General features: G+C 33.4%; 1 protein-coding gene across 1 annotated transcript in view; it reads right to left on the bottom strand.

Moving 5' to 3' along the window:
• Positions 1-5988, bottom strand: part of PFD1 (PREFOLDIN 1) — a 47725-nt gene extending 41737 nt beyond the window's left edge. Inside the window, exons 1-2 of the mRNA XM_010247821.3 lie at positions 5812-5988; positions 5620-5673 (exon numbers count right to left, since the gene is read on the bottom strand). Of these exons, the coding sequence (XP_010246123.1) occupies positions 5620-5673; positions 5812-5835 (78 nt within the window). The 5' untranslated portion in view covers positions 5836-5988. The remainder of the gene's footprint in view (positions 1-5619; positions 5674-5811) is intronic.
• Between the last annotated feature and the right edge of the window lie 10784 nt (positions 5989-16772).

The raw sequence follows: 16772 nt of genomic DNA, 5'->3' as shown, positions 1-16772 counted from the left end.
CTTCACAGCTAACTTTCCCCTTCCCATAAGAATTGTGTGCTCGATTCCTTCCAAAAATTTCGTTGTTTCTTCCTCAAGACCATCAAGTGACACTCCCAAAAACATCCCTAACCCCAATAATTTTGATGAGACCCAAGAGGAAGAAGAACCCGCCATAGTAACCTTATCTCCTTGTGTCGCTAAATCTGCATCTTTGCCATCAAAGCCTGCGGATGGGATGGGTTCCATACCTTGCAAATTATCTGTATGAGTTGTGATCGGTGTAGATGTCACCTTCTCCCCTTCTTGAACGGCAACATTTCTCATCAGATGAGAAGAGGAGTCAATCACCATAATCGGCTGCACCTCCAATGGCTCCGTTTCCATATGTAAAACAAGTAGTTGACTTGGGTTTCGGGTTTGGGTATGCTCCAGGTTAACCAAAAGAGCTGGGGGGTGTTCAACAGCCATCTGTCTTCTCTCCTCTGATGCAGCCAATCTGTCCTCCACCACCTGCCCTCTTTGTATTTCCTCAATACATTCTTTAGTGAGATTTTTTAATTGGTCCACCGCCAACACACCCCTCTCCTACGAAGATTCCAAAATTTGAACCTCCCCAACTCTTGGTCTTCTCGAGACACCATCTCTATCATCCAATTGAATATGAATCCGATGGTTTGTATTCCCCCTCTCTTCATCTTCTTCTTCCTACCTAACACCGAACTCTGACAGCCGGGAAACCTAGCACTTCCCCGGAACTAGTGTGGGAAGAAAGGATGTCGCTTCTCTTCCACGCTCTTTTGAAGACAGACTCTCCTCAACATCTTCAACAATGAAGGTTTTGAGTCCTCTTTTTCCTCTCCTATCTTCAGAGAATTCCATCTTCTAGCCGACGGGAGGATCTCCGGCCAGATTCTGAATGAAAGAGGACCTCTCCAGCCACCACTTCCACACAATCAGGGATATGTCCACCACTTCGCACTTGCATCCTAACCCACTCACATGTTTCGAGTTTCGCCAGAGAGTCATCAGTCTCCAAAAATCCCCCACATCTATCCCCAATCGCCTTGATCACGCTCGAACACCAAAGGATTAAAGGAAGGCCGAAAATCCTAACCCAGGTTGAGTTGTCATGGATCGAGTCATTCTCCGCTTCTAGATAAAAACATCCGGCACTAGCCCCCCACCAGTCAAGAAAGAGTTGGTTTCCAAGGATCTAGCCTGCATCTTCCTTAGACAGAAGAATGAAAAGGAAGAGGTCATCCGCCATCTTCTTCACTTTCGCACCTCCCACCTCCCTCTAAACCCTCCTCACCCAGTCCCCAACTTCTTTCACTCCCACTCCCCACCGAAACCTCCCCACTAGGCATCCCCTAAGGAACTCTTTTCTCGCATCAACTTCTCGTTGTTCAGTGACTATGACCACACACCTGCTGCCACTACTCTGCTATAGGTAAGATTTTTCCTAGTTTTTGCCTCCAAACCTCCCCGACTATAGCAGTTCCCTGAGTCCCACCCCCTTCTCCCAGCCGAGGTTTTCTTTGGAAAATCTCTTCGAAACATTTTGCCACCACTTCCAGATCACCAATCTCCATCTAGGATCTTATCTCCAACTTCAGAGAGGATGAACATCGCTGATCAACACCATTCAGCACCACACGCTTCGTCGTCACCGCAAGCTTCGTCGTTCATTCATGATGAAAGTAAACTTTAACCGTACCTTCAATGTTTCCTATAAGTGAATCATCATTAAAGGATAGGTCTTCATCTGAATCTCCACAATCAATCTAATGTTTGTCCCCTTCAACTTCCTTCCAATCAGTCTTGGACCAGGAAAGCAAGGGTTAGGGCTTATCTCACTTAACCCACCGCTATTGAGACGAGTTCGCCCTTGAATGATTGTCAAAGATCAATGGAGACGATGATAGACTGACATTACCGTCTCCCGTCATTCCAACCTTGCTCCCACGCATGCCATTTAAGTTGTTACATGATGGCTTCCTATACACCAATCCAGCCACACGGTTCACCCCTGTTTCAAAATCTGGCCCTCCCTTCTTATCCCCTCTTCTTATTGCTTCCACATAGGATTTTCCTTCTCTTATTTCAGACGTTCAATGAAATTTAAAAACATTTGAACAGCCCCATTTTAAAGGAAAGATGGAGCCGAGAAAATTAGAATTTGACAATCCACCTTCCAAAGTAGGAAAGTGGACAGTCAACTTGGGATTTTTTAATTCTTTTAATCCACATGGCTGCCAACTAGACACATTACCATCATCTTCTTCCTCTCTCCGTCTCCCACAGCGACGATTCGACTTGGAGCACTAACCAATACTCTCCTCCATCACCCACTGGAAAGAAAACTCCACTGATCTTGGAATCCTTTCTGGCCTGGTACCAATAATTTTGATAATCGCCGTTTGAAGGGACGATGTGTTCACTGCTAACAGATGTCCACTGCAGAGCACTGCCACTTAAGAGAACACTTCTTCTTTCCACAAATTGAATAGGAGCCCTATCAACTTGATTTTTAGAACCTCTTCCTCCAGAACAACCTCATTACATGAAGGATTCCAATTCTCCAGAATCACCACCATCCTCTCGCGTGTCTCTAATCTGGTTACAACCTCAATATGGCAGCTCAAGTCAAGGAACAGCTGCTTTCTCCTCAAACGGAATCAGAATAACCTTTTCTACCGATGGGAGAGCCACCATTAAATCAAAAAGAACTCCATTCCAGTCTTGCACTTTCTTTTCTACCCTAATTACCTTTCTCTATCTCCAATCCTCCAGGCTTCCATCTAACACCAACTTCGAACACACGGTAGCTCCACTCAGGCCTTCAACCTTCTCTACCACTCCGCTCCATTTTGTAATTTAGAAGCTTGCTCAGGTACTGGAGTGTCCGGCATAGCAGTAGTGCTGTTCTCTTCCTTTTCCAGAAACCATGTCCTCTGTTCAAAGTCATCCAAGGCTCCTGCAAACATGACCCAACCTTGCTTACCTTTGCTTCTAGAATACACACCACCTGTTTCTCACCGTTTCCAAAGAGCTCACTTAGTTGAATGAAAGCTCCCCTATTGTTAATCTTCTTTTCCACTGTAAATCTTTTCTTTATCAAGTCAAGTTCTGCTTTCCACCCAGATTCAGTGATGACAAAAATTATACCATCAATGAACCCTTTCAACCAGCTTATCGCCTCCCTGCTTAACACTACCATTGATCTTTTGTCTTCTCTGATTTTGATTGCTGAACCTCCACCAATTTCTTCCAATAATATCCTCTTTTTTTCAGACAAGCAGCTCCTTCCTCCACCTTGTCATTGGCAAGAATCTCTTCTACATTTCTTCCTACAATTCTCCATCTCTTTCCGCTTTCAATCCCTTGTAACTTTAAATTATATAATGTGCAATATGAAAAAAAAATATTGAATTGGCCCAAGCTAGGTCGAGCTTGGCTTGGCTTTGGGCCTTAAACACAAAAGATTTCCCAATATGGCTGTAGACTAAAATGTCATCAAAAAACACAAAAGTATGAAGCAGCAAAAAGCCATTTTGTGCACATCTTTTACCAAGAATTCATAATGACTGGTCAAACTATATGGCATTACCAAGAATTCATAATGATTGCTGCGAGTGCAAAAAGCCATTTTGTGCACATCTTTTTGGTAGATATGGACCTGATAGTAGTCAAACATCAAGCCCAGTTCAGAAAAAATAGTCACTTCCCTTAACTCATCCAAAAGTTCCCCAATCCCTCTAAAGACATTTTGATAAAGTATCTACCATTCCATTTGTTCTTCTGCTCATCCATTTTAAAGACACATTTAACTCCCTTATTAAGCTCTCAATCCCCCTAAATTTATATTGAAAAACCCATGGGATTTGGGTACAGCATCTTGTCCAAGAAATGACTACCTAAAAATCCCCTTCCACTTCTAGATTCTGGAACCCAAATTGTTTGGCAAGTTTTAATCCCTGTGGTAAGCTTCCCATTTCTGCTGTTGGTGTGTCCCCATGCTCCAAAGGACCTGAATACAAGGACACCACTCTTCCTTCCGAATTCCTAAAGACTTCCCCTATTCCCGCCAATCCCACATCAACAATGAATCTTCCACCAAAGTTGAGCATTATGAAAGATGCCAAGGATTTCCAAATCATAATTTGCCTTTACTTTTCTTGAGCAGAGAGTGCCACCTCTTTCTAATTTCTCAATATATCATTTAGGGAGAAATTTTGGAAAGCCTCCATGGATTTTACCTAGTGCACCACCTTGATTTTAATTAAACTCAATAATCTCCCCCTCGGTTCTATTTTTGTCATTGAAGATTCTACCATTTCTTTCTTCCCAAATGGTTCAGACCACAGCTGCCCTCACTGTTTCCCACAAAAGACTTCCTCTTTTCTTTGAACCTTGAGCAAGCTGTCTACTAATGTGGCTTCCTTGAGTATATTTATTGAACAATAGCCTTTGCTCGAATAGGATCCACCTGCCCATTGTTAGTTGAGGCTCTAACAATTTCAAAGAAATATTGAAAAATTACAAGCCAACTAGCAGTTAAACACAAAACATTCATGCACCAGCCCCACTCATGCATATTTTGCCTTATTAACATTTTGATCAGCTTTCCTGATTTCCATAGTTCTTATAGGTTGGTTGTTCCAAACAAATATATCCCATGTGCATAAGTCCGTAATGTAAGAAATAGGAAGTAAACCATTCCTGGCCACCGCATGTTTTAGGACCTGACAAAAGGGGAAAACTTATGACAAGGAAAAAAAGTAGATCAATTTATCATCCACAGATGAATCAGGCACTGGTTTGCATGTAAGGACCAATACGTCAACACCCAAACACACTTGTGTTGGCCATCCAAAAATGGTTAGAAAGTCCAATTTCTTACTCCGATTGTTTCAAGTTACTTAAAAAGTAGAAAAAGGAATTTCAAAATGTATGCCATGTAGCCAACCACAGACAGTTGGGACAAGGCTTGGACAATTCTCATGATATGCATCAAACATTTTCATAGTCTTTAAACAACTTATCACCGTTGATCAGGTCAAAGAAGAATGTCATGATCAAATCTGCCATGTAATAAGAACTAAGTAGCACTACAAACTATTCTGTTGAAAGTTAGATCCCATTTTCAGATATTCAAACTGAAAAAAAAAAACGTAAAACATATAAGAAAATAGATATTCCTAAATTACCCAAATATCACTATACCAGGTTAATCCTAAAATCTAAAACTCTTAAAACATTTGGAATTCAGGCAACATATTTCGTTTTGGAAAAATTTCAAGATTAATTTTCACCCGAAGACCTTCAACTGAAAGCAAACACACACAAATGCAAGAACATTTCAACCCTTTTCCCAATATCAAAAATGAAAATTCCAGGCATAAATACCGCTACTAGTTTCCAAACAAAAACCTAATGCCAACCTACTGCAAACATGCCAGAGATGTTTGCGGTAACAATAATGGATTTCATTCCGTAGTTTTCTCAAATGAGTATCTCAATAATTGTTAAACTTATAACTATATAAATGGAGAAACAATTACTGGAAATCATAATCAAAGAGGTTATTTTTTCATACATGAAGAACTACGAAAAGACCACATCGTGCAGACTAACCTGCTTCAACTTTCCAGTGATCTCAATCATACGACCTTGAATCTCAAGAAACGCCTGTATCCAAAAACCCCAAAAAGAAAAGATAGAATTCTCTTAATACACCAAGCATTAACAACAATGATTCCAATAGTCTGTACAGAAAGGGACGGATATTGAACGAAAAGCAGAGAAGAGAAAATGACATTCTCTTACGGTTCTGTTTGTTTCATCGGCCATTTGAGTTGAGGCAAAACCTTCAGAGACAAAGAAAGATGAGCCCCACCAAAACCCTAAAATTTACAGAACGGAAATAGAGGACTGGGGGACGAAAGCGATGAAAGTTCAAACAAGGAGCTTGACGCTGTAGGAGAAATCGAGTGTTATACGAACGCAACGCGTCGGGGTGTTCAACCGTAGGTGTATTTTTGAAACCGAACCGATACTACCGGTTTCTGAAAAACCGAAATCGAATCAAAGCTGATCGGTTAATCGGTCGACCAGTTGTTAACCATTGGTTTATTTTATCGGTTTTTTGTTTTTTTATATTTATAGTATATATTATTAAAAAATATATAAATATTATATATAATATTATATTTTAAATAATAAATAATATATTATATATTAAATATAATGCAATATTTATTAATTTTGAGTAAATTATAATAGGTAACCAATACTTTGGGAATAGTGACAGATACGTATCTAAAATTTTAATTGTAATACTTGAGTACCCCCAAATTTCATGGTACCCATTTCAGATTTTTGAATTCAAAATTTAGAATGACATCTAAACTCAATTTTTTCAAACTTATGACAAGTTCTCACGCCAACTAAGCAACTTTGTTTTGCCTATGAGGTGGCATTCCAACGTGGATTTCAGGTCTCAATTTTCCTTATTTCTCTTTTAATTTCAAAATTATCCTTAATTTGTAAAGATTAAAATGACCCTACTTAAAAGACGGGTCAATTGTCATTGATCTTTCCCTCTCTCTCTCTCTCTCTCCCCCACAACTTTGAGGTCGTGCTCAACAAAAATAACTCCACACTATGGTTTTGCTCAATGCATTGAAGACAACTCTCTCTCTCTCTCTTATTGAACATCGGTGTGACTAATAGGTATTTGACAATTTCATTGTATCATTTTGTTTTAGTTGATCAAGAAATCCATTCAAATAAATTTGTTCTTGGGTTCTCCTTGCATGTCTATCGTACTAAATGGATTGTTGTTTTTATATAAAAAATTTAATTAAGTATAAGTGATGGCACATGAAATTAATTTGAGTTAACCTATCTTGATACACATTTACTAGTTTAGCGAAGTAAAAAAGATTTAATCGATTTCTAATAATGGGTGAGAAAAACCAATGGTGTTCCACCATAAATCATTAGTGAAACTGCACATAATATTATTGGTTACATATTAATCACTTTCTAACATTGGTCTTAAAAGTTTGAATGTCTAAATTGACAAGCAAGTAAATATTTACAAAGATGGATATGAGATTTTGGCCAAGTTCATTAGTATTAGTAATTCTCACTCATTTTAATTTCTTTTTGTAGCATAAAGATTTATTTTTTATTATATATAACGATGATTATTGTATACTCACATTGGCCTTAAATGCCTCATCATTTGCTATCTTAATAAATATTTCTTGAAGTGTAGGGCTAATTTTAATGATGAATTTACTTGAGAACCATGAATTTAGTAAAAATTTACCTAAATGGCCTTGAGAGGCTGAGTTAAGGATTAGACATGTAAAAATTATTTGCACCTTGCTTACCTTTACATATGATTCTTCACACCCTAAATGCCATATTCGTGAGCATTTACCTAATTGTTAAATTGATAAAGCTTACTAAATTCTATCTTTGTAAACATTTAGCATTAGCATTGCTTTACAATGAATTAGACAAGATCACAACAAATGTATTATTTGCACTTTGATCACCCTCCTACATTGGTCTTCAATGATCTAGTTGTTAAATTAGTAAAATTTTAATAAGATGGGATTAAGGAATTAATTTAAAATGTCATTCCATATGTGATTGAAAAATTGCACAATGCCCTCAAATATCTCCCTTGAAATATAATAAAATACTTCAGTCATAATTATGTCATTTCATTGACTTAGAAATAAAATATAACAAGGAAAAGAGAGAACTAAAGAATAACTTAATGGATCTACAAATGATTCATATATTATATGCTTATTACTTATTAATTATTTATGCTCAGTATTGCAATCATGGCATTACTTACCATGATTGCCAACCTTATAAAAATGTATAAAGATAGGTTTAAGTTGTCGGTTCATCTATTGGCAAGAAATTACACTTTTATCTACCTTTCATATTGCATGATGATAGTCTTTTGAACAACAATATAATAGTGTCAATTAATTTCAAGAAATATGGCACATAGCAACCATCATTAATGTTCAATATTGTTTTATAATGAATCAAATGTAAACTACACATAATAATGTGAATTACAATAATTCTATTAAATTCTCACATTGTCCTTAAATGTCATAACTTCCTAATTGATAAATTGTCATCAAAATGGGTGCAATTCATTGATTAAGTTCATTGATGAGGATATAACTATCCTCACTTAGATTTAATGATGCAACATCATGATTTGATTTGTCACATAATAATGTCAGTAATTGTATGCTCACCTACCATTGTATTAGCTTTATATCTCTTGATTACTATTTTAGTAAAAGTTTATCAAAATCGGTCTAAGTTATTAGTTAAATTGATTGAAAAAGACGTGACACCCTTCATGTTGCATAGTGATACTTATAAACAACAACACAATAGTGTTAGATCAGTCATGCTCTTACATTGTCTTTAAATGCCTTAACTACTAATCTGATAAACTTTACCAAGATGAGTGTGAGGCATTTCATTGATTATGGGATAACCATCTTTCACTTGGATTTAATGTTGCAACATTAAACTTTTATTTATGTTACATAACAATGCTAGTTATTGTATGCACACCCATTCTTGGGAAAAGTACGAACAAACCCATTTCAGATTTTTGAATTCCAGTCAAGTCGATGTAGATTAAAAAAAGACATCTAAGATAATTTTTTTTTAAAACTTGGGATAGATTCCCACCCCAACTAAATATTTTTACTATGTTTATTAGGTGAAAGTCCAATATGGATTCCATGTCATATTCCCACCCCAGCTAAGTTAATTTTTTTTCTCCTCCTTCTCTTCTTTCCTCCCTCCCTCCATCTCTCTCTTTCTCTGCTTAAAAAAAAAAGGGCCCATCTATCATGAGCTACACATCTTCTTCTCTCTCTTTGCATTCAATGTATCATGAGGTGCACACATTTCTTGAATTAGGTGCTCTCTCATGTTCACTTCATTTCTCTCTCATTCTCAAACCAGGTGGGTGCAACATCTGAATAAACAAATAGAAGTTTAGTGCAATGAAGACTTGAAGAGGGTGACAATAAATCAGATGCTTCAATACAATTATTTTGCAAGATTTATTTTAAGGTAATGTTCTTTGAGATAGCATTAAATTTGTTTGTTTTAATTTAAATAATCAAATGCAAGTAGGCATTTAAACTAAATTATATCCTAAAGAAATGAAGGGAATGATGATAAAGTTTTTCCTTTTCCAATTTCTAAATGTATCTATCATAGAAATCTTATTTGAAAACAATGCAAAAGATGAAATGCAGAGTAGCGTGATCTTTTTTCTTTATGAGGATTTTTTTTTTGTTCTTTCTATGTGAACCTTTTTCTTTATGATTAAATTATGATTCAAGCATATATATTGTAATGATTAATGATTCACATCCCTACAACCATCATTACATTGTCCAATAGATGTTTAAGCATCATAATCAACACATTTTATAGTGTACTATGAAATGTGTCATATTTATATGACTGTAGTTCTTGCAATGTGAACTAGAGCACTTTGGAATTCAATGGACTCTTAGCCACTTCTTGAATGTATATTTAAAGTTGGGGTAGATTGTAGGAGTTAGGGGAGATTTTATTTTATTTTATTCTTTTCCATCATATTATTTTGTACATGTTTTGATAAAAACTGATGGAGTGTGGGTGTCATTTCTTGCACTTTTAAAACCCTTTTAGTATTGTTTTGTTCTGTTATACACTAGCTAGTACGTTATAGGCATGGTCTTAAGGTTTTCTTTTTTCTCAATGATTTCATGGTGGTGAAATGAATGATGGTGCAGTCTTCATTTGGGTTTCAGAAAAGGAACTGAAGGAAAGGTTATGATCTATCATATAGATAGCCGAATCATGCTAGATGGCTGGGCGAAATTTTAAAAACTTTGTTATCCTTCTAGGAATTCAATTCTCTATGTTTCGAAAACTGCATTTTTCTTGGATTGGTCTTAAACTGAATTGGACCAGATTTGAAATCAAACAAAATGGGAGATGTATACCTGATACGAATACCACGAATGCATATCCTAAGGTGGAAGTTCACGTCCAAATCAGTCCTAAAACCAACCTCCACTGAAGATGGCATAGTGTACTCTTGAAGCCAGTTCAACAATGCAGTTTTTAGCAAAATTGCAATCCAACTGGTTGGATCGAACTGGGGAGGCACGGAATTTCTCTAAATTTTTCTTGCAAAAGTTAGAGAGAAAACTGATCTCTATCAATCCCAAAAGTCATGGTCGAACTAGGGGTTCTTGGAAGACAAAAGAAGAAGAGAGAACATAATTGAGAGGTGTTATTGATCAGTTTGCCCTCTTCTTCGTTTATTTCTTTATGGAACACTTCTAATCAAATTAGGAGATTATCCAAATCTAATTTTGATCTGGATTGTATTAAGAGATAAGCCTTATCCTCTTAAGAGGATAGGTGCTACATACCCACTTCCAAACCCATATTCGCCCCATGTCACATGGCAACAGTTATCTTGGAACATCTTAATTAATCATATTAATTATAGGCTTTAGGTCCATCAGCTAGAAGGCTCACGACCCAAGGGTTTGCTTGGCCAAGTTAGGCCTGATTTGTGTGGCGTGGAACCCCACAATGACCTCACATAAGTCCACATGGGTTCGGCCCAGTCTCCGTGAAAAGGTCTAGCCGAATTCACTATTTAATGTAGTGAACCCCTGAGCACATCACTATGGAATCAAAATGGGCCCAACATTTACACTTAAATAATCCTTGAATTCAACCATCCTATGAAGACTCAAGGATAATAGACTTAGGTAAGATAAAGCCATCAGGTAATTAGCCCTGTAATGGTCTCTTACACTTAACCTCTCGGTCCATAATGATTAAACACTGCCTGACAGGGAAAGACCTCTCCCCTAGCTGCAAGGTGTAGTGTCATACTCTCTGCTCGAATGGATCTTGGGAATTAAAAAATTTTGTAAACATTTTTCATATATATATATATATTATAATATATAAGGAATCAAAATCTAAAACACACTTGAAATCCACTATCGGTAGTTTAGGTTTCCATCAGAGAGAGTGTAAATCCTATCATTCACTTTGTCCAACAAAGGGGCCGATCCTATCATTATGATCACTCATTTAAGTGAATTCTTAGACTGCCCCAACATACCCAGATTTTGACTCTCAATGAATCTCACTGATTGGCATATCAAAGATAGTCCAATCCGACACCTAGTGCAATACCATAATCAAGTGTAGGGGTTATGTGTAACTTTCTAATTTTGCCCATTAATCTCCAAGGTTTAGGACATAACTGGAAAATGGTCCGGGTTCAGTGTTATAACCAAACACACACTACATGTGTTTCGGGTCTAACCCTAACAGCTAAGACAAACTGCCCCAACTTCTTTGGTAGGACATTAGTGTCAGCCTTGACAGGATAAACTCTCCAAATCTATCCAACAACTGAGAATATTCTAAACTAACACAAGTCTCATAAGTGTCCAGTTTAAGGGGCAAATTCATAGAAACATATCAATATCAACATGAAACAATAATGTACTTTTATTCATTTACAATAAATGTATTTATACATCAATCTGATTGGAGGTAAGGGACTGTCTAACAGGAACTTCAAGTGTTGATGAATAGTACAAGTTATAACATGTTGGTAGCACTTCACATACTATCTCAAATTGATCTTTGTTGCTCTAGCTACTGACCTAGTAAACCTTTTACCTAGTTTAGTATCGATAGATGAAATCATTAATGATCACTATCTTATTCATTTTAAATCTATGGCAAATTCTCCATTATTCAAATATAGTAGCAAGGGACAATAGAGTATGTCATTCCTTGTTAATGTTGCCCCATCCTATTGAACTTGTACTAACTACTAGGCTAATGTTAGCATGTTGAGTATATAATAACCTATAGTATTTTGTGATATAAATCAAAATCTTAATATTGCAACATAAAAACTAAGTGATGTTGGTTATGCCCACACCAAGGAACTAATTGCTCATTACCTTACACCCATCTCGGTAAGTTTATCCAATTGATAGTTAGAGTATTCAAGGAATTTGCTCATGTGAAGAAGATGATGAAAGAAAAAAAATTGATCATGTGTAGAGAAAAAAAGAATGGGATAAAAGATCAATATAGATTGAATAATTCATAGTGCTAAATTAGATCTATGATTCATAATATTTACAAGATTATATACTCTTTATTTAAATTTACATATTCATGTCTTTATTCTAATTTATGACAACGTTTTCATAATGTTTATTATGTAGAAATGGCAACTTCGTACAAGGTGTTATTATATCATTGCACTTTTGAGGATACTATAATTGGGGTTCGTGTTGACAGCCAAACGCATTTTAATGAATTTGTTGATGAAGTGTAGTGATTTAAAGGTTGACGCTAATAGCATGAACTTATATTACACAATATATCTCAACAAAGCATGCTTCTTGCCACTAAATGGGCCGCGTGACCTTTCAAATATGTCGATTCAAGTTGGTTGATTTTCTAGTATTTTTGGCCGGCTTTGGTTCAACAATTTCCCAACCTGACCAAGTTAGATCAGTTTCGCTTTAGCCATTTGTAAATTGACCAAAATTGAACCTGACGATAAATATATATTTATATTTTATATTTTTAATATAATTTCTTAATACAGGAAAGAGAAAATATTCCCATATTTTTTAGTCTAAAATATTTTATATCATGAATTTAATTTTAAAATTTATTTTTTAAGTTTAAATATTTTGAACCGACTAACCAAACCAAAAATTGACACAAACTTATACAACTTGATTTAGCTGGATTTCACCAATGGTCAATTGGTTTTGGCTAGGGGTGCAAATGGATCAAATCATAATCCAATATGGAGTTTGATCATATATTCTTGGATTCAGATAGCCCTATTTCGAATCTTCAGATCAAATCAGATAATAAGATCCGATTAGAAATTGGATCAAATTCAAATCATCGGCATCTATCTAATTAGATAAGATTTGATCCAATATATTTGTTATTTATTTATTTATATAAATATATATAATACACAAAGATATGTTACTTATTTGTTCATTTATCAATATATTATTTATATTGCATTTTTGTAAATTTGTTATATTATTTACCTTTTTATAAAATGCATGTATATATATGATAAAAGTAGTTGAAAAGATACTTGTAGTTTTTGTTTTTATTTATTTAAATTGTTATATTTTAATTTCATTTTAATAATTTATTAATTTTTGTAAATCAAATTGGATCAAATCAGATCCGAAAATCTGACTTCCTTATCGGATTTGAATTCAGATCCATGTGTATCATATCCAGGATATGCAATTAACAGTATTGGATTGAATTCAGATATAGCCTAATTTGAATATAACTCGATCTGTTAGCATTCATAGTTTCGGGTGACCAACTCCTCAACCTAAGCAAGCCGATTTGGTTGGCTAAACAACTTACAACTGAACAGAACCAACCCATGAACACTCTTAATTTTATCTAAATTCATAGTCCAATCTATGATAAATAAAAATAGTTTAATCTCTAATAATTATTGAAAATTTATAGAGAAAATACAAAATTATGGAAAATATAATGGTAATAAAAATACAATAAATACTAAAAAATATATTAAGTTAGTCAATAAATAGTGTAATCTCGAATAAATATTAATAAATAAATTATAACAAAAATACAGTAAGTACAATAAATTAAACTTAAAAAGTTAAATAACAATAGTTTAAAATCTAATAATTATTGAATTTTTTTGTTAAGTTAAAAAAATAGATTTATATATAATTATTGAAAATATATTTATCACAAAAAACAATAAATAATCCACAAAATTATAATTTATACTATTATTATTGAAAATATATTTATCACAAAAAACAATAAATAATCCACAAAATTATAATTTATACTATTATTACATAATTTCGTTATTATGTTATAATTATTTTCTAGTTTTAAGAGTTTTGAAATTTATTACATAATTTCATTATTTTAACTATTTAAAATATAGTTATGTTAAATATTTTGTTAGTTAAAAAATCTACTTATTTAAATAATATATAATATTCAAAAATTTTCATTCTTTGACTTTTATTTGTTCGAAATTTATTAAATAATATTAAATATTTTGTTATTTTAGATATTTAGTTATTAAAATATTTAACTAGTATTTTATTTTTTAATGTTAAGTATTTATTTATTTGAATAACATTTAAATCGAATTATCCAAAAAAAATAATTTTGTAAAAGTATAAAAGTATTAATAATATTAAATCTATTATAACTATTTTTGTGTTTTTAATAAATATTTTAAAATTATTATATAATTTTGTGAGAATATTAAATATTTTTTTTTATTTTTTAATTCAAAATTTCCTTAGATAGATATAGATAAAAAGTGGGGGAGGGGATAAATAGTATTAGAGATAATTTAGGAGAAAAATCTGTATTAAATTAGAGATAATTTAAGAGAAAGTGAGGGATAGTGGGGGAGGTAGTTTAGGAGAGGATATTATTTAGGTTATTGAGAACGTGTAGGAAAGAGAGATAGAGTATAAGTATTTTTTTTTGTGTTTTTAATAAATATTTTAAAGTTATTATATAATTTTGTGAGAATATTAAATAATTTTTATTTTTTTAATTCAAATTTTCTTTAGATAGAAATAGATAAAAAGTGGTGGAGAGGATAAATAGGATAGAGATAATTTAGGAGAGAAATCTCTATTAAATTGGAGATAATTTAGGAAAAAGTGAGGGATAGTAGGGGAGGTAATTTAGGAGAAATTTTTGGAGATGATATAATTCAGGTTATTGGGAGCGTGTGGGAGCAAGAGAGAAAGAGAGAGAGATATTTTAGGTAACTTTTATGGGGAAGGAGAAAATCGCATTGGATGTTTAAAAATGACATGGAATAAAAAAATAAAAAATTCAAAAAAGGAGAAGAAAATTTCTTTGGTGTTTTGGGGGGTGTATATATATATATATATATAATTATAATATAGATATCTATGATTGGATAATGGGTAGTGATCCATCATATTGGGCAAATTAATTCTTTATTCAAGGGTAGACAATACCAAAAGTTTACTTCTAATCTTGCAGAGTCATTTAACGTATGACTGCTAGAGGCATGAAAACAACCTATCATGTCTTTGGTCAACACAATTTACTTGAAAATGATAGAATTGATATTTATGAGGTAATGTGAAGCTAAGGGATATAAACAACTAGTGGGCCCTAATATAGAGGATTTTCTTAAGTTTAACATTTTAGATTCCATAAATTTGAGGTACACAATATGAGATTGATGAATTTGACATTAGATATAGGGGAAAATGAGAAGTAATGTACTTGGCTTCTAGAAGTTGTTCATGTAAGGCATGGCAAATGGTTAGATTACCATGTATATGCATGTCGTGCCATTAGTTTGTTATGCTTAAACATTTATGATTTTATTGAAAAGTATTATTTGAAAGAAACTCAACAAACAATTTACTCAAAGCATATACATGTAATGTCTAATTTCGATATGTCTGATTTTAGTAATGAGTCATTTTCTTCTATGAGCAATAGTGTTAATCATAATGTTTTGAACATGTTGCCACTAAAGCAAAAACGTCAACTTGGTCGAATTAGAACTAAAAGAATTGACTCACAACCAATTGAAAGAAGGGAAGTGCATTATAATCATTGTGGAGAAAATTTTCACTATCAGTGCATCTGTCAAGATTCAATTGATTAGTTGGATACATTCCCAAGTATTATAAGCACAAGTACAATTTATTGCATTATCTTTTAGTAGTTTTCATATCTTATACTTTTGAATATTTTGAGTAATGTATATATTTTTTAAAAGTAGTGGTGTAATATTTTGCAAGTTGTGCAAAAAAAAAAAGAATCAGATACTTTGTTAATGGTTATTTTATATAAGCAGTGGTATAATATTTTGCAAGTTGTACAAAAAATATTCAGATACTTTGTATTGTCTGTATAAGTAGTGGTGTAATATTTTGTAAGTTGTGCAAAAAAAAATATTCATATACTTTGGTAATGATTATATTTTCTGTAAGTAGTGGTGTAATATTTTACAAGTTATGCGGAAAATAATTAGATACTTAGACAATGTTTGTACTTTTTTACGAGGAGATTAATGTTTAAAGTTTGTAAACCTCTCAACTTGGTAATGGTTAGCATAAATAGTTTCAAGCAGTTGATCACAATACCATATCACTTTTTGTAATAATCTTCTTGCTAATAAAATTCAAATTTCTTGTTTTTAGAACTTCATAGTTTTGTCTTTATAATAATTCTCTGGTAAAATCTAGGTCAGTTTTATTTGAATGTATCTATTCGAATACTTTACCTCTTTGTACTTTTCACTTTGATTTTTCAGAAAAATGGAAATAAGATTAGACTTGGATGCTCTAATTACCAACATAGTAAAACAATTTATCAGGATGGGTATTAAATATTGGTTAAATTCAATAATCAGAACATTACCACCCATCAGGTTTCCATGCCGCATGATGATGACTTAATATATTAGAACATGATGTCTCTAATTAAATTTTGATTATCCTTTAGACTTAAATATGTTAACTGTCAACTTGGTTAAAATTTACCAAGATAGAATTAAAAATTTAATTTTAAGAGCAATGTTACATACAAACTCTTATAGAGGTGTCACCATTAATATTTAATGA

Source organism: Nelumbo nucifera, chromosome 8 (assembly GCF_055504915.1).
Source record: "Nelumbo nucifera cultivar China Antique chromosome 8, China Antique-T2T, whole genome shotgun sequence".
NCBI classification, from domain to species: Eukaryota; Viridiplantae; Streptophyta; class Magnoliopsida; order Proteales; family Nelumbonaceae; genus Nelumbo; species Nelumbo nucifera.
This window is presented reverse-complemented; position numbering and strand designations above follow the sequence as displayed.